The sequence below is a fragment of the Salvelinus alpinus genome, chromosome 2, assembly GCF_045679555.1.
Source record: "Salvelinus alpinus chromosome 2, SLU_Salpinus.1, whole genome shotgun sequence".
Taxonomy (NCBI): Eukaryota; Metazoa; Chordata; class Actinopteri; order Salmoniformes; family Salmonidae; genus Salvelinus; species Salvelinus alpinus.
The window spans coordinates 76156111-76177556 of NC_092087.1; the positions used below are offsets into that span (position 1 = coordinate 76156111).

The window sequence follows — 21446 nt, forward strand, 5'->3', positions numbered from 1 at the left end:
GTATGCTTGGACGTCTGTCTGGTCTACCTGTTGTCTTTGTAAACACGTCTCCCCTCCAAGTTGGGCATGTTCATCACTATAGTTTCGATTGATTCTATCAGAAACAGTTCGAAGCAGGATTTTATGTCATCAACCCGGAATATGGCGTATCTTGTTGGCTCTGGGGTCATCCTGATAACATTTTCAGCCGACAGCCGACCTCTCCTCTCAGGTGGGGATGAAGACCAGGACAAATTCCCATTCTTTGACCGGAATGTAACAACAACTTCAGCAGGGCCCTTTTTCTCATCACTGGTTGTCTCTTTGTCTGGATCATATTCTGTGTTGTCTTCAACTTCTGACACTTCCTCCTCTAATGCATCTTCACTGTCAGTTTCCTGGCCTCTCTCCTCCTCACCAGTGTCATGATCAAAGATATGATCAAGAGCCTCACATACAGTATATCGTTTGGTCATTGTGCTGCCACAGAATGAATTGTGAGCAAGGCCTCAAAAAGCTTTATATGTCAGAGCTGTGAGAAAAGTTGTATATATTATTGAAACAATGTTGTGATTGTTTGTGAGAATGCCAACATGTGTGGTTCCCGTGGGGGAAAGATTCTATTGGGGAAAGGTTCCCATGGGGGTTGCCATGGAAGCCAAGAAGGGGAGGGAGGTGTGTGTATGCGCTCATGTGCATGCTCAAACACATGCATGTGGGGGTCTGGGAGAGGAAGTGTGACCATCTGATGAATGGGCATGTGCCTGAACTAAATTTTATACACTAATTGTAGTTTCACCCATTTATTTCATTTTTGACCGGGAACACCAATTAGTAATGAAGATCATCTAAATGTGTTTTGTGTGTTCAGATGCCCTGTGTGGACAAAGTCATGGAATCTTGTGACAATCAGATTAAATGAACTACATTTTTTCAGAGAGAGAACTTGTAAATCGGTCCATGTCGACCAGAACACAACAGGAGTGTTAACCAGTTTTAACATTTTATTTTGAAAGAGACTTTTAATTTGAAGGATAGGGGGCGGTACAGAGAACCAGGAAGTTAACATTTTGTTATGACGAGTCGTAAAATGAACTTTGATTCCAATGTTTATTTATTAGACTTATGTAATAATTAGGGTCATTTGGACCACAATGGCTGAATGCAAGAAAGAACACGGGTAAGCTTCCACAAGTATCAGATGTAGATGTGTTGTCCATGCCCCTCGCGGTGTCATTTCTTTCTACAATTGTTGTCACACAATCCAGCCAGCATTCTGCTACAATTTTTCAGATTGTGCAAAGTGAAAGACCAAACTGTTTCCCACGACTCGTTACAATCGCGACATCGTTACAATGGCCTATCGTGACAATATACTTGCAGGTTACTGTAGCAAGGTCTTGTTTGACATGTTTGTCTTGACCATGTTTTTTCTGTTGTGAAAATGTCTGTCCGTTAATTTAACTACAACTAAATGGCATGTCTTACATTTTTATAGGGAATGTGGGAAAGGCTGTTTCGTTGATTCAGCGATTCATGTGGATGTCAAGGTATGACAACGTTAAAGTATAATTTTGTTAGTACATTTTACATATTTGTAGCCCATTGCTGACTAGTAGAGTGGGTTTATACACTGAGCGTACAAAACATTAGGAACACCTGCTCTTTCCATGACATAGACTGACCAGGTGAAAGCTATGATCCCTAATTGATGTCACTTGTTAAATCTACTTCAATCATTGTAGATGAAGGGAAGGGGACAAGTTAGAGAATGATTTTTAAGCCTTGATACAATTGAGACATGGATTGTGTGCCATTCAGAGGGTGTTTTTATTTGAACTGGGTATGGTAGTAGGTGCCAGGCGCACCGGGTTGAGTGTCAAAAACTGCAACGCTGCTGGGTTTTTCACGCTCAACAGTTTCCTGTGTGTATCAATAATGGTCCACCACCCAAAAGACATCCAGCCAACTTGACACAACTGTGGGGAGAATTGGAGTCAAAATGGGCCAGCATCCCTGTGGAACACTTTCAACACCTTGTAGAGCCATGCTCTGACGAATTGAGGCTGTTCTGAGGGCAAAAGGGGGGTGCAATGCAATATTAGGAAGGTGTTCCTAATGTTTTGTACATTCATCACAGTATGTCCAGGCAGTATGCTTATGGCTACTGATAGCCTAGTTGAATTAAAGAAGTTGAACATTAACCTGAAATGGATAATCATGGAATGAGATGCAGCCAAGTAAAAATGTGTAAGACTTTCATCATAACTCTTGATACAGTAGGTATTTTTAACCTTCCCTCAGGACTACTATGGGAAGACCCTGAAGAAAACGTCTGACCTGAAGAGTAATGCATGCTTAGCCCCGTCTCAGCCCATCCCAGCCTTCATCCTCAAGGCTCTGAAGAAGATCCATCCTGAAGTCACAGCCAAGTGGGTTCACTATTGTAACATTGTACTTACAATGTAATGACATTTTGATAACATCAGTGGTATCATAAGTCATTTTCACACATAATTGCATGTGTGTGTCTTTCTGTCTCTGTCGGTCTGTGTCTGCCTGCTTGCCTGTAGATTGTTAAGGATACGATTGTTGTGAATAAGATCATCCATCAGATCATTGAATCATCCATGAATAACTGTTACACTTGATTCAATTCACTCACCATGTAGCCCTTGACCTGCTGTTGTTCTGTCAGGTACTATGGGTGTGGGCTGGTGGTCCCAGAGTGTCTGGAGGGCTGCAGGCTGCTGGACCTGGGCAGTGGCAGTGGGAGAGACTGCTACATGCTCAGCCAACTGGTCGGGGAGAAGGGCCACGTCACAGGCATCGACATGACTGAGGACCAGGTACACAACTGTGTGGTGTGGTGGTGACCATTCAATTAAAATGTTTTTAACATCATAAAGGGCAATTGCTGAACACAACACTTTGTGGTGCTTGTTTACAGTGCCTTGCAAAAGTATTCATCCCCTTTGTAATGCAACGAAATAGGAAAAATGCCAACCTGTAATTTTAAATGGATTTTTATTTGGAATTCATATAATGGACATACACAAAATAGTCCAAATTGGTGAAGTGAAATGAAAAAAATTACTTAGTCCCCAAAAAATGTAATGGAAAAGTAGTGCGTGCTTATGTATTCACCCCCCTTTGCTATGAAGCCCCTAAATAAGATCTGGTGCAACCAATTACCTTCAGAAGTCACATAATTAGTTAGATTGCACACAGGTGGACTTTATTTAAGTGTCACATGGTCTGTCACATGATCTCAGTATATATACACCTGTTCTGAAAGGCCCCAGAGTCTGCAACACCACTAAGCAAGGGGCACCATGAAGACCACGTAGCTCTCCAAACAAGCCAGGGACAAAGTTGTGGCGAAGTACAGATCACGGTTGGGTGATAAAAAATATCTGAAACTTTGAACATCTCACAGAGCACCATTAAATCCATTATAAAAAAAATGGAAAGAATATGGCACCACAACAAACCTACCAAGAGAGGGCCGCCCACCAAAACTCACGGACCAGGTAAGGAGGGCATTAATCAGAGAGGCAACAAAGAGACCAAAGATAACCCTGAAGGAGCTGCAAAGCTCCACAGCGGAGATTGGAGTATCTATCCATAGGAACACGTTAAGCCGTGCACTCCACAGGGCTGGGCTTTATGGAAGTGTGGCCAGAAAAAAAGCCATTGCTTAAAGAAAAAATAAGCAAACACGTTTGGTGTTCGCCAGCAGGCATTTGGGAGACTCCCCAAATACATGGAAGGTACTCTGGTCAGATGAGACTAAAATTGAACTTTTTGGCCATCAAGGAAAACGCTATGTCTGGTGCACACCCAACACCTCTCATCACCCCGAGAACACCATCCCCACAGTGAAGCATGGTGGTGGCAGCATCATGCTGCGAGGATGTTTGTCATCGGCAGGGACTAGGAAACTGGTCAGAATTGAAGGAATGATGGATGGCGCTAAATACGGGGAAATTCTTGAGGGAAACCTGTTTCAGTCTTCCAGAGATTTGAGACTGGGACGGAGGTTCACCTTTCAGCAGGACAATGATTTTAAGCATACTGCTAAAGCAACACTTGAGTGGTTTAAGGGGAACCATTTAAATGTCTTGGAATGTCCTAGTCAAAGCCCAAACCTCAATCGAATTGAGAATCGGTGGTATGACTTAAAGATTGCTGTACACCAGTGGAACCCATCCAACTTGAAGGAGCTGGAGCAGTTTTGCCTTGAAGAATGGGCAAAAATCCCAGTGGCTAGATGTGCCAAGCTAATAGAGACACCCCAAGAGACTTGCAGCTGTAATTGCTCTACAAAGTATTGACTGAGGGGAGGGGGTGAATAGTTATGCACGCTCAAGTTTTTTGTCTAATTTGTTTGTTTGTTTCACATTTTTTTTAATTTTGTATCTTCAAAGTGGTGTGCATGTTGGGTAAATCAATTTATACAAACCACCCCCAAAATACATTTTAATTCCAGGTTGTAAGGCAACAAAATAGGAAAAATGCCAAGGGGGGTGAATAGTTTCGCAAGCCACTGTATGTATGTGCAAGCCAAATTCCCCTTTTTTTCTGTTCTTGTTTTGGAGTTCTGTTTCGGTCCTGGGAACACATCCGTTTTTCTTTCTTTATAGCTTGAGGTTGCCAGAAAGTACGTGGACCACCACACGCAGGAGTTTGGATACGGGAAGCCCAACGTGGACTTTGTTCAGGGCTACATCGAGGCTCTAAAGGAGGCTGGACTCAAGGAGAACTCCTTCGATATCATCATGTAAGATGCCATTGTTGGTTGTTTGTTTACCCTTGAAAGATTACAGTTCATTTTTACAGTAATATCATAGTGATTAGTGTACGGTGAGGGTTCATTATTTGCCCCTTTTGTTGTGCGACAGATCCAACTGTGTGGTGAATTTGTCCCCAGACAAGAGAAAAGTATTGAGTGATGCTTACCGCGTGCTGAAGGTACACTGTGTGCTATAACGTATCATGTAGAAATCCGGTAATTACAACCAACAAAACTTCAATGAACCCTTTCAAGCTTGTAAGGAAGGTTCATGTCATGCTCCAGTCCTTAGAAGTCAAATGCTGTTACTGTACTTAAACGTGTCAGTGAAAAGTAATTCAGAAAGAGAATCCTTGCTTGGTAACATTGAAATGCAGCAGACACATTTCAGTTGAGCGCATCGTTGTACAACTGACTAGGCATCCTTCTTTCCCTTTCGTTCACGTCTTCTAAGCCTGCACACTAAAGATGTTTGCTACTCTCTCTGGTTGTCAGGATGGAGGAGAGCTGTACTTCAGTGATGTCTATAGTAGCAGTAAGCTCTCCGATGAGATCAAGAATCACAAAGTCCTGTGGGGTGTGTATGTCTACTAAGCAGCTTCTGTATTACATTTCACACTGCTTTAGACTGGTTCCAGCCGCTATTTATATTTGTAGGACCAGCAGCAGTTAATAACCTAGGTGAACTGTAGATGTTAACGCTGTCGTTAGGGGAGTGTTTAGGCGGAGCGCTTTGGTGGGAGGACCTAGTGCGATTGGCTCAGGAGGTGGGATTCAGCCCCCCGCGATTGGTCACGGCCAACGTCATCACCGTGGACAACATGGAACTGGAGGCCGTCCTAGGTGAGATAAGTTGACTCGTCTTAAAACATGAGATGGTGACATTTTTCCATCAGCTCTTAACCATATAAGTTACCATATAGCGGTTACATTGTTAACATACTGGGTCTATAGCATTGATACGTGGGACCCCACATTTTTAAGATTGACTGTTCAACACGTTGGTATTTCTTCTGGAATTACAGGTGACTACAAGTTTGTCTCTGCCACCTACCGTCTCTTCAAGATCCCCAAAATCTCTAACAAAGGCTCTCTGGTCATATACAATGGCAACATCACTGGTTTTGAGGAGAGTCTGGAGTTTGACGCTCAGTACACATTCAAGGTTTGTACAAGATACTGTTTTGTGTTTTTCTGCCAAATGGAGTTGGGCTTTGCTCCTCTCCAATATGAGTATGTTTGTGTTGTATGGGGAAGTTAAAAGCAGAGCAGAAAACACATTTCCCATGTAACAGTTTGGCAAATAAAGTCATATTGGATCATATTGATCCTAGATCTGTGCCCGGTGTGTTTTACACAGTGAGTAATATTTGTGTTTGTGTGTGTCTCAACCCAGGTGGATGAGGTAGTGGAGGTGGATGGAGAGGTGGCCAGCATCCTCAGCCACTCCAGGTTTGCTGAGGAGTTCACTTTCCAACCGCCCGGGGTACCTGCTGGATGTAGTGTAAAGAAACCCAAGGTTTGTACCAATTCCAGGACAATTGCACCTAATGTGTCATAATACTCTGAGTTTTAGATGTGGTTGCAGGGTGTGTGTATAAATGTCATGATGTGTGTGGTATAAAGTTCATGACACATCCACTGACACCTTCCCACTGTGAATTCCAAATTGACCCCTAGCCCCTACGCATGCACGCACACAGACACACACACCAAGGTCAAGCAGATGTGCTGCAGTCACAACTAGGCTGTGTTAAAGTCCTGCTGGGAACCGGTAACCAGGAAGGAATGCATGTCCTCCCGTCAGCCAATGGAATGTCTCAATGTCTTCTTATCATGGTCCCTCATGGTCACTGAAACCACACACACACATTAGCGCAAGCACAAAACACACACACACACTGAGGACTATATTTGGTTTGATTATGTTTCCTACAGTTTGAATCTTTTCATACTCCCTACACATTCTTCAGGCTGTGGGTGTTCAGTTTAGCCTTGATCCTAAGGAGGCTGAGGCTGGTTGAGGTCTCATCCAGGTTGTATTCTCGTGACAAGTTTTACAATGCTTTATACACTGTATTATAATTGCATCATAATGCATTACACCTGTTGTCTCTCAGTCAAGGGTTACCAGTAGCTTTGGGACACATCATCGGTAGTCTGTGTGTTGGTTGAGCTCCCTGAGTTGTGCATCGTTCTGGTGGTTGGCGACGGAAAAGAACCATACCACATTGTGGCCGGCTTCACCTACAACAAAAAAAGATGTCCTTCGCTATCAAATAAACATCTGAATCCAACTTTTGTCCAAACCGCATCATATTCCTGCTGTGTGAACAGTGGTAGATTTAGTGGTAGGAAGTCTTGTGTGAAGGGAGGGGTCAAACTTGGAAGGAATATGGTGCGGTTTGGGTAAAAGTTGTATTCTGATGTTTATTTTATAGCGAGGGACTTATTTCACTTTATGTTTGGTAAGTAGAGTTCCTAGAGATTATACATATGCTTTTGTTGACAGGACATTTTTTGGGGTGTAGCTGGCTATAATGTGGAATGGTTATTTTCCGTCGCCAACCACCAGAACGAGGCACAACTCAGGGAGTCCAACCAGTACACAGACTACTGATGTTGTGTCCCAAAGCTACTGGTAACCCTTTACTGAGAGACCATAGGTGTTGTGTCCCCAAGCTAGTTACCAGGTACTTTATTTAGTTCGCTCCTAACTCTAGTTTAGGTGATTATTATCTCTACCTTTTAGACTCTCTGTTGCAAGTGAACTCAAAGGGCAAACAGATCAGGGCCTGTATTCACAAAGCATCTCAGTGTAGTAGTGCTGATCTAGGATCTGTCCATATAATCTTATCTTATAATGACCTAAAAGGCAAACACTGATCCTAGATCAGCATTCCTCCTCTGAGATGCTTTGTGGATACGGGCCCAGGTCATGATCTCATGCCGTAATAAACTGTATGGAAAGTATGTACAGCTTGAAAAGATAAACTCATGGCAGATAAAAACATATTGCATAGTCACAAGTACCGATTCAGGGTCGCTGACAGCAGTTGCATAATATGACACAACATGGAGTTTGATATGTAATGTAATAATAATGTGATTTAAATGGTTATTATTTAAATAATATTATTTAAATGGTATTTCTCTGTAATTAACTTTAAAAACATTGCTGAATTGACTGGAGGTTAAATGGAATGGACCTTAAACTTGTAAGATAGTGGAGTTATTATCATATAAGGTTATTTTATAACGCACTACCATGACGTTGTGTAAATATGGCATGCGGTGTTTTTCAGTGATTTCCAGGGAAACCCTGTGCTGTCTGTCATGCTGTGTCTCATTGCAGGTGGGCACGGTGAATCCCTTTGAACTGGTGCTGCAGCTGGGGAGTGCAACTGTCTCTTCTGCCACAGAGGGGTGCTGTGGTGCAGAGTCATCCTGTTGCAAGTGATGGCGTACCCAAGATACGAGAGAGACACAGAGAATGATTATACTGTGTATGAATGAACAATAATTGTAATTCATGTCAAACTATGGATTTTTGTCAAGCCTTAAATTAGGCTCATGTGTTAATTGTATAACTCTGTGAATATTATCATAATCCAAACACATTTCCGGCAGTGAAGAAGTGGTCAGTGTGTCTCTCTTTAATGAAGTTGGCCTTAGATTTCAAGATGGGTGTGTGGGAGAGAAATGCAAAAAATATATCCACGGCAGTGGAGGCTGGTGTGAGGAGCTATTGGAGGATATGCTCATTCTAATGGCAGAAATGGAATGAATGGAACGGTATCAAACATCGCAAATATGGAAACCACGCTTGACTCCGTTCCATTAATACCATTCCAGCCATTACAATGAGCCCGTTCTCCTATATCTCCTTCCACCAGCCTCCACTGATCCACAGGGGAACTCACAATCGGAATATCAGTTATATTCTTAGTATTTTAATTTCATTCATAAACAACCAAAGTTTCGACTAAGTATTTTTCAAGGGTGTGCTTTGTGAGGAAACTCCTGCAGTCTGTATTCATACAAGTTCAAGTGAACAACGGGTGTCAACAATTAGTCATTTCAATTAGACAGTTGGTTAGCAATCAAGTCACAGTTGACAATATATTTCTATATACCATGTTTACAAAGGTATACATATTAGACAACACATTCAGACAGAATCATAGGTCAACATGATATATACACTGAGTGTACAAAACATTAAGAACAGCTTCCTAATATTGAGTTGCACCCCCCCTCAGAACAGCCTGGATTCATCTCGGCATGGACTCTACAAAGTGTTGAAAGCGATCTACAGGGATGCTGGCCCATGTTGACTCCAATGCTTCCCACCATTGTGTCAAGTTTCTACTTGTGTATGTACTGACATGTATTTGTAACTGATAGACACACACACACCATACATGTTAGTGTTTTTAGATGGTATTTTTCATTGTCTGTCAGACCCCAGTAAGACTAGCTGTCACCATTGGCGTTGGCTAATTGGGATCCTAATAAGTCAACATCAAACTAAGTTGGCTGGATGGTGGATCATCATTGATACACACAGGAAACTGTTGAGTGTGAAAAACCAGAATAATTGCAGTTCTTGACACAAATCGGTGTGCCTGGCACCTACTAGCATACCCTGTTCAAAGGCGTCTTGTCTTGCCCATTCCCCCTTTGAATTTCCTGCTATTCTACACATTTTGTCATAGGGTGGAGGCAAATGTTTAATTGATGATCAATGCAGTGTTGCCAACTTAGCAACTTTGTCGCTATATTTAGCGAGTATTCAGACCCCTCTAGCGACACATTTTCAAAAAAGCGACTAGCGACAAATCTAGCAACTTTTTCTGGTGTTATTGGAGACTTTTGGAGACTGACATGAAAGCACGTATCGTTCTTACTCTTCTCAACGAGCAGTGGGTGCTGCCGTGGGCCCCACCCCAGTCCCAAAGCATTCACAGGCGGGCCAGTCCTCGCGCAGCAGTCGTTCCAATCTGCAGTCAGAGCAGGAGATGTTCACCCCTCCTCGTCCAGACTGCAAATGAATCGCGCATGCGGAAGCCGCCGCTGGCTGATCCTGCCCTGGCTTACATTCAGGGCGGGATGTAAATGTAAAAAACGAAACAAAAAAAATAAACTAAGTAACTCCGCCAGAGTGTCTCTTTTGGGTCACTTTTGCCGGATCCCAAGCCCAGATAAAGGAGGGTTGGAATTGTGACATAAAAAACCCAAAGAATCGACAGAATAAAGTTTATTTGTAGTTCTAAACATATTTAGGGTGTTTTTTACTCACTTTTTGTCTCTCCCACAACGTTATTCCTCTCTCCTACAGCGTCCATCACAATTACATGCACATGGCCAATTATGCAAATTAGGTTATGACGTCATTTAGAGACTTCTAGCGACTTTTAGGGCAGCCAATAGCTACTTTCCTTACTGAGGAGTTGGCAACATTGGAATGTGCCCCACGCCGGTCAGTAATTCGACCATGCTAACAACACGTTTAGATAGCTGGCCACTAGACTCATTTAACAATCAAACACACGTAGCTGACACGGGGTAACTGAGTGACTGCTGATGCACAACCACATTTCGAAATTGCATCTTGTGTATACTATTATTCTAACTCTCAACAGTATGTTGAGACCCCGACTGAGTTAAAAAAAAATAATAATCCGCATGCCTACAAAAGGGCCGCATGCAGCCAGTTGCCCATCCCCGGTCTATTTCATTGGAAGGGCAGGTGTTCATCATATTTTGTAAACCATTTTATAAAATAAAATAACATTGTATTGGTCGCATACAAATAATTAGCAGATGTTATTGCTGGTGTAGCGAAATGCTCCCATGACTTGTGCAAAGGCCAAACAATACTGATACAAATAAATCTAAACAAAACATGGCTGTGATACAGTAGGCTAAATGTTTTTCAATCAAAAAGAGATCGAGTTCCTCATTACGTCCCTAGGAGAGAGTGTCCAGGTAGTGGACCAGGAAGCATGATCGTTTTACTAGTTATCATGCCTAAGGGGCATGTGAACCTTCTCTATCGCGATGAACTTGATCGAGTGTTGTAATGTCCTGATTGAATTCTGTGCTTGGCGACACGAGACTGCTGATTGTTTCTACGAATGGATGACTTATGGTGATGCGGTCCTTACGTTGTCGCTTAGCACGTAGGCCTACGCTGCCTATTAGCCTGTTCTAGAGAATTTGTAGGAACTGCTCATTCATATCTGTATGTGAGACTAACACTGCTGCTTTGTCCTCTCGCTTCCAGGAACAGGGATACAAGGACACCTGGATAAAGACAGCCTACAATCGAGCAAAAGACACTGAGAGAGATCAATTGCTGAGGCATGCACAAAATTGAGAAATAATATTTGTGTGTTTTCACTTCTACCTTTACACCGCTCTTCAGCAATTATGAACATTTTAAATTAACATTGGCACATATTGACGTTTGATTCCAAATTCAAATATGTAGGCTATTCAAAGACCCTCCCCTGTTCGCCTATAGGAGAGCACGCAATCTCAGAGATGCACTGCTCCAATCAGATGTGGGTGCGCGTCTACAGCGCTCCCAACTGCGCACAGTTGGACACAATCCCTGCCACAACTACATCCATTGTCATAACACCTATAGACTAGTTAGCTGACGATGTCTAGAAAACTTTGCGCGCGCTTCAAAGGCGCAGAAGTCCATGTGTTGTGGTTCTGGATGGCCAGATAGCTAGCAAAAATGACAAGAAACTGCCCTGTGGTGAATTGTAAGTGGCTCGTTTCTGTTAGTTGTATCTTGTTCTTGATACCAGGTATTTTTAGTTGTTGGTTATTTGACTGTCACCTCAATGATGACATGGCTAAAATTCGCTAGCTACCTAACCAACAACTGTAACAATGTATTTGAGAGACAACAAGTGTTCATGGTGCAACTGTATTTATGTTTTCAATAAATATTGGCGACTAACTGTAGTTGACACGTTATCAACAATCTAAGCCAACCCTGTCGGTGTTGTTGATAAACAACCAGCCCCTGAAGAGCACGGAAATATTCCATCACCCGGGAACAGGAAAAAAAAACATATATCTGTAGTAGAACCACATGTGCTTCACCTGATGTTGTTTATTTGCTTTGTTCCATGTTCTGATATGTCAGGCAGAATAGGACTATTATCCATGGGTTGACATGTGTGCCTTTGTCATCATAATCCCCGATTGGACAGATAATGACTCTACTACCTCAATGTGATGTTGTAATACTATCCTAACTATCCCTCTGTTTTTTAAATGATGCCCAATGCCTACTTTGTGAAAGTAGCCCATTGAAATGTGATTCTTGCATAACACCGCGTCATGCGTAGGCTAAATTGCCTATTAATGATGGGTGATTATTAATTAATTTGCACACATTGTATGATATAATTAATTATTTTCACACCAGAACAATGTAGACTACAGTATTCAAAAGAAAATGTCTTATACATGCGTCTAGGCATTTTGCGTAATTATCTGTTTATTAGGCTAATATTACGCATGGCAATTACTGTACGTTTTGTCTATCTATATAATTTCCAATGCCTATCATGTATTTGTATTGGTTTGGTTGGTCAACCAACCCTCCCTACAATTAGGCTTTGCAGATCATCTTTAAATAGCCTACAAGACATACCATACCCTCAGCAATAAAATGCATTGTGACTGCTTGTTTGGTCATCTTAAGGAACTAATCTAAAATGCATAAAGAATGTCACATGGCCTAAAAGCATGCATTCCATTCAGCCTGCTGAAACAACTCTCTCCCTCTACCTCTCGCTCTCCTCTGCAATGGAGAGAACATTGCATAATGACGCACCATTCACCCCACCCAGATAAATCAAATATTATGGATCTACCCACCAATTCATTATTTATTGGTTGCCTCTGAAATCCATCTGAAAAAGTCACGAGGAAAGTGTCTTGGGCTTTTTTGCGTGAGGTGCGCTTGTTTTGGAATTTCATTCGTTGGAGCTGCGGCGAAAACTCCGCCCCCGTCCAACTGCCGCACTGGATTGGGTGCTACCGTCGTCTGTCTCCGGGACATCAGGGGAGGCACGAGTTCGCTCTAGGAGGAATCAGTTTCGGACTCGTAGTGGAACCAAGCGCTTGGGTCCCCGATGCTGCACAAATCACGGCGACCCCCGGTGGAGATGAAGGCGGACTCCGATTGGCTCTGATTTTTAAAAGCCCTTTTCATTCAGGAGGTTGCCCATTATCAACATGGCTGAGCCGTCGGCCCCAGTACCCTCTGCAAAAATGGCGTCACTTAGCCGGGTTCGAGCTCTGACGATGATTTTCTTAACTGTCAGCGGTTGTTTGGTCACCTCGACAAGTGGCAAGGAAGGCGGGGTAGAGTCGGACACGGTTATCATCGGGCTCCGGTTGGAGGACACGGACGACATTTCCTTTATGGATAGGGGCTACCTACGGGTGAGTGAACGGTCTCGTGTCAAATTGAGGGTATACGGGCAGAACATAAACAACGAGACCTGGTCCAAAATTTCATTTACGGAACACGAGCAGATCCGACCAGTCGAGGACATCGACAGCTTGTCGGGGGACAACGGGAGCAAAGAGGATACGTCCGCGCATCCCTGCGGTATCAGGACCTCGGATATAATCATCTTGCCCAACATCATTCTAAGTCGCAGAACGTCGGGAGTAGTTGAAATCGAGGTCAAACCCCTTCGAAAAACCGAGAGGAGTAAATCGTATTACCTGTGCATCGCCACCTCGACACCTGCCCACCACGCCGCCGGCCTGCACGACCCGTGGACCGAAAACACCTGGATTTACCACGACGGAGATGACACTAAAGTGATAGTTGTGGAAGAGAAGAGGTTTCTGCTCCCCTTCTGGCTTCAAGTAATCTTTATTTCCATGTTGCTGTGTCTGTCAGGCATGTTCAGCGGGTTGAACTTGGGACTGATGGCTCTGGACCCGATGGAGCTCCAAATAGTCCAGAATTGTGGCACAGAGATGGAGAAGAATTATGCCAAAAAGATAGAGCCAGTTAGGAGCCAAGGGAATTACCTGCTTTGCTCACTTCTCCTAGGCAACGTGCTCGTGAATACAACTCTAACTATCTTATTTGATGATATTGCAGGTTCTGGGCTGATAGCTGTGGTGATGTCAACTATTGGAATTGTCATCTTTGGAGAGATTGTCCCTCAAGCCATATGCTCAAGACATGGCCTTGCTGTTGGAGCTAACACCATTTTCCTCACCAAGTTTTTCATGCTGCTCACCTTCCCCGCGTCATACCCAGTGAGCAAACTTCTAGATTACCTTTTGGGCCAAGAGATAGGCACTGTGTACAACCGCGAGAAGCTTTTGGAGATGCTCCGAGTCACGGATCCGTACAATGATCTGGTCAAAGAGGAGTTGAACATCATTCAGGGCGCCTTGGAACTACGGACTAAGACGGTGGAGGACGTGATGACCCCGCTAAGAGATTGTTTTATGATTCCAGGTGATGCTATCCTCGACTTCAACACCATGTCTGAAATCATGGAGAGCGGCTACACGCGCATCCCCGTGTTCGAGGGCGAGAGGTCCAACATTGTGGATCTATTGTTCGTGAAGGACCTGGCGTTTGTCGACCCAGACGATTCTACGCCGCTGAAAACCATCACTAAGTTTTACAGCCATCAGCTGCATTTTGTGTTCAATGACACCAGGCTGGATGCCATGCTGGAGGAGTTCAAGAAAGGTGAGAGGGGTTTCATTTTTTATTGGCCGACTGTATCCTGTCAATCAAATGATCATGCCATTTCAAGCAAAAAGTGTGATGACTGTTCCATCACGGCTTTCATTATGGCATGTCTACGGTCTAGCGATTCATTGCAAATGTGAGAATGACGTTTCATCGGAACACAGACCGATTATATAATAACCTAGAGAGACAAGTGTTGCTACGCATTAGTAAGCAGTCAATTCACTGGATTACGTCTCCACTGAAGATTCCAATTCATGTCAACATATTTATGGCATTTTATAGTTAGGGAAAACATCACAATCTTCAATCAGGGGGTATTTGCCTCTGGGAATAACACTGTCCCAGTTCCTTGACTGGATGTATAATGTCACACACTTGACATAATAATATCCAGATCAGATCCCCTACTATGATAATACTATGACATCATAGAGAGCTCGAAGACCTTTTCCCTCTGGAAGATGGTCAAGTAATGTGTGTCTTACTGTCTAATAACAGATTACTGTCATTTAAAACTTGACTGAGACACATGAATGACCTCATAGCACAGATGGCCTGCTGTCCTTCAGGTGTCTCCTTGATGTCCCAAGTGTTTCAAGTGTATAAACAAAGATGTTAAGTCAAACCACAAAACCCGACTTTCAGGAAGATGGAGTGTGGCGTTGCTCCATCTTGAAGGATGTCACGAAAAATCCCAGATACAATAAAGAAAAGAGGCGAGGTGAGGTGGGGAGGAATGGCATCCTAAAGTAGCTGGCTGCCATTCCTTGTCAGAGATGTACGGGCACATTTGTTGTCACCTCTTGGGTCATTTCCAGCAAAGAAAAAGTGGAGAGGGGGAATGTTCATGTTATCTTTCACCATCACTTCCATTCCTGTTAATGTTCACACGGTTCCCCTCCCACTCTCTCTCTCTCTCTCTCTCTCTCTCTCTCTCTCTCTCTCTCTCTCTCTCCCTCCCACTCTCTCTCTCTCTCTCTCTCTCTCTCTCTCTCTCTCTCTCTCTCTCTCTCTCTCTCTCTCTCTCTCTCTCTCTCTCTCTCTCTCTCTCTCTAACCACCCCTCTCCCCCTCTTTGGTTTGTGACTTGCATTAGGAAATTCATTCATGGGAATGGTACAACCGCGTCAGTGCTAAGGTTATCAGGTGGGGGCATCTTGTATGAGAACCTGCTTAAATCCCCTCCTCTCCCTACTCTAAGTTGTGTGCATTGCCTCTGAATGATAGTGGTGATAACTCCCTTCGTCCTGCCCACTGGAATGCAGTCTTGTGAATAATGAATAACTCCTCTCTCTTAACACCCACGGAGTTACACTTTATGACATAGTTATTCACTTTGTAACGTTTTCATTTTAAGGTGTGTTTTGGTTTCGTCACAGTCTGACACTGACAATCACACATGTCTGTTGATAGCAGGAACGATATACGTTTTGATCAAGCAGCTTCTGTGCACACGGTTGTTACGTCATTACAGTTGTTACGTCATTATGGTTGTTACATCATTACAGTTGTTATATCATAAACATTTTTACATCATTACGGTTGTTACATCATTACAGTTGTTACGTCATTACGGTTGTTACATCATTACGGTTGTTACATCATTACAGTTGTTACGTCATTATGGTTGTTACGTCATTACGGTTGTTACATCATTACGGTTGTTACATCATTACGGTTGTTACGTCATTACGGTTGTTACATCATTACAGTTGTTACGTCATTATGGTTGTTACGTCATTACGGTTGTTACATCATTACGGTTGTTACGTCATTATGGTTGTTACGTCATTACGGTTGTTACATCATTACGGTTGTTACATCATTACGGTTGTTACGTCATTACGGTTGTTACATCATTACGGTTGTTACGTCATTATGGTTGTTACGTCATTACGGTTGTTACATCATTACGGTTGTTACGTCATTACGGTTGTTACGTCATTACGGTTGTTACATCATTACGGTTGTTACGTCATTATGGTTGTTACGTCATTACGGTTGTTACATCATTATGGTTGTTACGTCATTACGGTTGTTACATTACGGTTGTTACATCATTACAGTTGTTACGTCATTACGGTTGTTACGTCATTACGGTTGTTACATCATTACGGTTGTTACATCATTACGGTTGTTACGTCATTACGGTTGTTACATCATTACGGTTGTTACGTCATTACGGTTGTTACGTCATTACGGTTGTTACATCATTACGGTTGTTACATCATTACGGTTGTTACATAATTACGGGTGTTACATCATTACGTTTTTTATATCATTACGGTTGTTACATCATTACAGTTGTTACATCATTACGGTTGTTACATCATTACGGTTGTTACATCATTACGGTTGTTACATCATTACGGTTGTTACATAATTACGGGTGTTACATCATTACGGTTTTTATATCATTACGGTTGTTACATCATTACGGTTGTTACATCATTACGGTTGTTACATCATTACGGTTGTTACATCATTACGGTTGTTACATCATTACGGTTGTTACATAATTACGGGTGTTACATCATTACGGTTGTTACATCATTACGGTTGTTACATCATTACGGTTGTTACATCATTACGGTTGTTACATCATTACGGTTGGTACATAATTACGGGTGTTACATCATTACGGTTTTATATCATTACGGTTGTTACATCATTACGGTTGTTACATCATTACGGTTGTTACATCATTACGGTTGTTACATCATTACGGTTGTTATATCATAAACATTTTTACATCATTACGGTTGTTACATCATTACAGTTGTTACGTCATTACGGTTGTTACATCATTACGGTTGTTACATCATTACAGTTGTTACGTCATTACGGTTGTTACGTCATTATGGTTGTTACGTCATTACGGTTGTTACATCATTACGGTTGTTACATCATTACGGTTGTTACGTCATTACGGTTGTTACGTCATTACGGTTGTTACATCATTACGGTTGTTACGTCATTACGGTTGTTACATCATTATGGTTGCTACGTCATTACGGTTGTTACATCATTACAGTTGTTACATCATTACAGTTGTTACGTCATTACGGTTGTTACGTCATTACGGTTGTTACATCATTACGGTTGTTACATCATTACGGTTGTTACGTCATTACGGTTGTTACATCATTACGGTTGTTACGTCATTGCGGTTGTTACGTCATTACGGTTGTTACATCATTACGGTTGTTACATCATTACGGTTGTTACATAATTACGGGTGTTACATCATTACGTTTTTTATATCATTACGGTTGTTACATCATTACGGTTGTTACATCATTACGGTTGTTACATCATTACGGTTGTTACATAATTACGGATGTTACATCATTACGGTTTTTATATCATTACGGTTGTTACATCATTACGGTTGTTACATCATTACGGTTGTTACATCATTACGGTTGTTACATAATTACGGGTGTTACATCATTACGGTTGTTACATCATTACGGTTGTTACATCATTACGGTTGTTACATCATTACGGTTGGTACATAATTACGGGTGTTACATCATTACGGTTTTTATATCATTACGGTTATTACATCATTACGGTTGTTACATCATTACGGTTGTTACATCATTACGGTTGTTACATCATTACGGTTGTTACATCATTACCGTTGTTACATCATTACGGTTTTTATATCATTACGGTTGTTACATCATTACGGTTGTTACATCATTATGTTTTTTACATCATTACGGTTGTTACATCATTATGGTTGTTACATCATTACGTTTTTTACGTCATTATGGTTGTTATATCATTACGGTTGTTACATCATTACGGTTGTTAGATCATTACGGTTGTTACATCATCACATTTTTTACATCATTACGGTTGTCACATCATTACGGTTGTTATATCATTACATTTTTTACATCATTACGGTTGTTACATCATTACGGTTGTTACATCATTACGGTTGTTACATCATTACAAGACTTAAAAAGACTACTTACACTTTGTGGCCTATCATACTTAACTTTAAGACTGGTTGTGACTATGTTCATCTAGTCAATAGCTTTTTATGACTATGATTTCACTGAATTTCACTGTAATTTAGGCATTTTATAGTCATTATTCAAGCGCTAGTGTTTGTTTTGGTTTATTGTCAAATCCGATTAACGAGAAGTAAATTAATGGAAAAAATAACCGTGCTTGTCGAAGTAGCCTTGTTTTCAAGGCTAATGTATAATATGTTACATATTATGCATATTCATTAATTTGGTCACATTCATTTGAAGGTTTCTGTCAGTGATGAAAATCTTTACAGAAACCATGGTGTGATTACTTCAAATTAGGTTTCTATTAATATAGTGGACAACTGTATGCATTTGCATTTGCGTAATGGATTCATTAATGCATGGATATGATTAGCATACTAGAAGGTGGTCAGAACAGAACAGCAGCTGCATTGATAATCTTATATATTATATGATATTGCTGACCTATGGCCAGTCCTTTTGACATCATCAGTGATCCCAGAACATGACCCCTATAACCCCCATTATCTACCATCACAGCTCTCATTCACTAAAACCAACAGCCTGGTTATTTTACCTTCAGTTTAAAACACCAGCTTCACATAGCTAAAAATGCTATATTTTTGGTTATGGAAAATATATTTCACGATACAGTGATTCTCTACACGATACTTGCTTGTTTTGTCACAAACTGAAATTAGGCGAATTATTAGAATTTTAGCAACCAGGAAATGTTGGAGCGATTTCTGCATAGTGCATCTTTAAGAACGGGAAGCATAGAAATGATGCACATAGAACAGATCTACCGCTTCTTAGACTTGCTTTCAGTGAGAATGACGGATCTATAACTCCTATTTCTGTGTGAATTTGGTTGGGTCGCCCAAAAAGTTACATATTGCAGCTTTAAAGTTCTAGATATATCCTTTTTGTAGATTGTACATATAGGTAAGGTACGTCAGACTAAACCCTAGTCCTCCAGGTTCCAGCCTCCCAGCAAGGCCACGAGGCCAGGTGCCAGTGCAGTCTTTGGGTTTCTGTTCTTGGCTCTGCTCCAGAGGGAACTCGCCTTCCTTCCGTCCAACCTCTGGAGCGGTTGTAAATCCTGAGGAAGGGAGGTCAAAGTTTCTCGTCAATCTGCCTCTAGTCACGGCACCACACTCGGTTCAAAGTGCTTTGTATTGTAAGTCATTGTTAATTAATTTGACTGCCTCTTGTGGAGCTGGTTGCTGCACAGCCGTCTGAAGTTGGGTTGAAGAAAGAAAGAGAAAAGCCTCCCGCCACATCTGCTCCAACAGCCACATACTTTAGAGATACACTGAGTGGAAAAAACATTAGGAACACCTGCTCTTTCCATGACACAGACTGACCAGGTAAATCCAGGTGAAATCTGTGATCCCTTATGGATGTCACTTGTTAAATCCACTTCAGTCAGTGTATGTGAAAGGGAGGAGACAGGTTAAAAAAATATTTTTAAGCCTTGATACAATTGAGACATGGATTGTGTATGTGTGTCATTCAGAGGGTGAATGGGCAAGACAAAAGGTTTAAATGCCTTTGAACGGGGTATGGTAGTAGGTGCCAGGCACACCGGTTTGTGTCAAGAACTCCACCGTTGCTGGGTTTTTCACGCTCAACAGTTTCCCGTGTGTATCAAGAATGGTCCACCATCCAGAGGACATCCAGCCAACTTGACACAACTGTGGGAAGCATTGGAGTCAACATGGGTCAGCATCCCTGTGGAACGCCTTTGACACCATGTTGAGTCCATGCCTCTATGTATTGAGGTGTTCTGAGGGTGGGGGGGGGGGGTGCAACACAATCTTAGGAAGGTGTTCCTAATGTTTGGTATACTCAGTGTAAAGCACATGAAAAGCGTAATTAGTTTTACTTTTGAAGTCATGTTTTTGAGGATTCTGAATTAGCCGTTTCTTGCTGGCTCTGTTTGTGGTTGAAGAGGATGCTTTCACTTTCTGCACTGCAACTGTAAAGTAAACCAGCTTCCACCTGAAGAGTGAGAAGGAGCACAAAAAACTTTAAAAACTGTGGTGGCAGTTCTTAATACTATGCCCCCATGCTAAGGTTCAGGTTGGTGGCTTGACCTAAGGAATCATAGCCTGGTTCCTCTCTAGGTTTCTTCCTAGGTTTTGGCCTTTCTAGGGAGTTTTTCCTAGCCACCGTGCTTCTACACCTGCATTGCTTGCTGTTTGGGGTTTTAGGCTGGGTTTCTGTACAGCACTTCGAGATATTAGCTGATGTACGAAGGGCTATATAAAATAAACTTGATTTGATTCGATTTAAGCCACTATCGTCATCCTAGACCTTTAAATGGAGACAGACAACCCCTTGGAAACTTCTGAACCCCTTTGTTAGTTTCTGTCGGATGGCAACAATTCGTGACAATTAGCGACTAGTAGTGACAGTGACAGTTAGCGACAATTAGAGACTACTAGCCATACAGGAGATTAGGTGGTCAAGCAGCAGGAGTAGTGTGTTAATGAGTGGGTCAACGTGGGCCCTTCGGGATGAACCCAAGTAGCACACACAGAATGGGGCCGATCACACTCACGTCCAGTCTTGTTTTTTGAACGAATGAATGTCACTCACTTGTTGCACCCCCTTTGTTGCACTCCCTTTCAGTTTTACTAGCCTTATGTTGTCCTATTTCATAGACACGTGACATATTTAAAAAGGTAGATCAAGGTTCACCTTCTGCTTGTGTTTTGAATCACACACACAGAGAGGGTTGATTTGAATCGTATCCCTCCCTGAACTCCATAACCTTGGACAGTGTAACTTGGCCCAGTGCCAGCCACTGCAGGTGGGAAGGACTGTTGTCGTTCAAACTGAGCAGCGCATCGCCATCGTTCCTCGAAAGTGTCATTCCTCGTTTTCCA

The 21446-nt window shown here is 42.2% G+C and overlaps 2 protein-coding genes across 3 annotated transcripts in view; both read left to right on the plus strand.

The window, feature by feature from the left end:
• Positions 1–953: 953 nt before the first annotated feature.
• Positions 954–8394, plus strand: LOC139567767 (arsenite methyltransferase-like). The gene is made up of 11 exons (XM_071389252.1): positions 954–1159; positions 1478–1529; positions 2284–2411; positions 2678–2828; positions 4626–4762; positions 4884–4953; positions 5270–5351; positions 5486–5617; positions 5800–5939; positions 6171–6293; positions 8130–8394. Exons 1-11 carry the CDS (start codon positions 1134–1136, stop codon positions 8232–8234), a joined length of 1146 nt encoding a protein of 381 aa, XP_071245353.1. The 5' UTR covers positions 954–1133; the 3' UTR covers positions 8235–8394.
• Positions 8395–12836: 4442 nt separating this feature from the next.
• LOC139567768 (metal transporter CNNM2-like) overlaps positions 12837–21446 on the plus strand; it is a 185463-nt gene continuing 176853 nt past the window's right edge. Inside the window, exon 1 of one of the 2 annotated variants that reach the window (XM_071389254.1) lies at positions 12837–14534. In XM_071389254.1, coding sequence (XP_071245355.1) covers positions 13043–14534 — 1492 coding nt within the window. In that variant the 5' untranslated portion in view covers positions 12837–13042. The remainder of the gene's footprint in view (positions 14535–21446) is intronic. The other variant, XM_071389253.1, reaches the window with a different exon arrangement.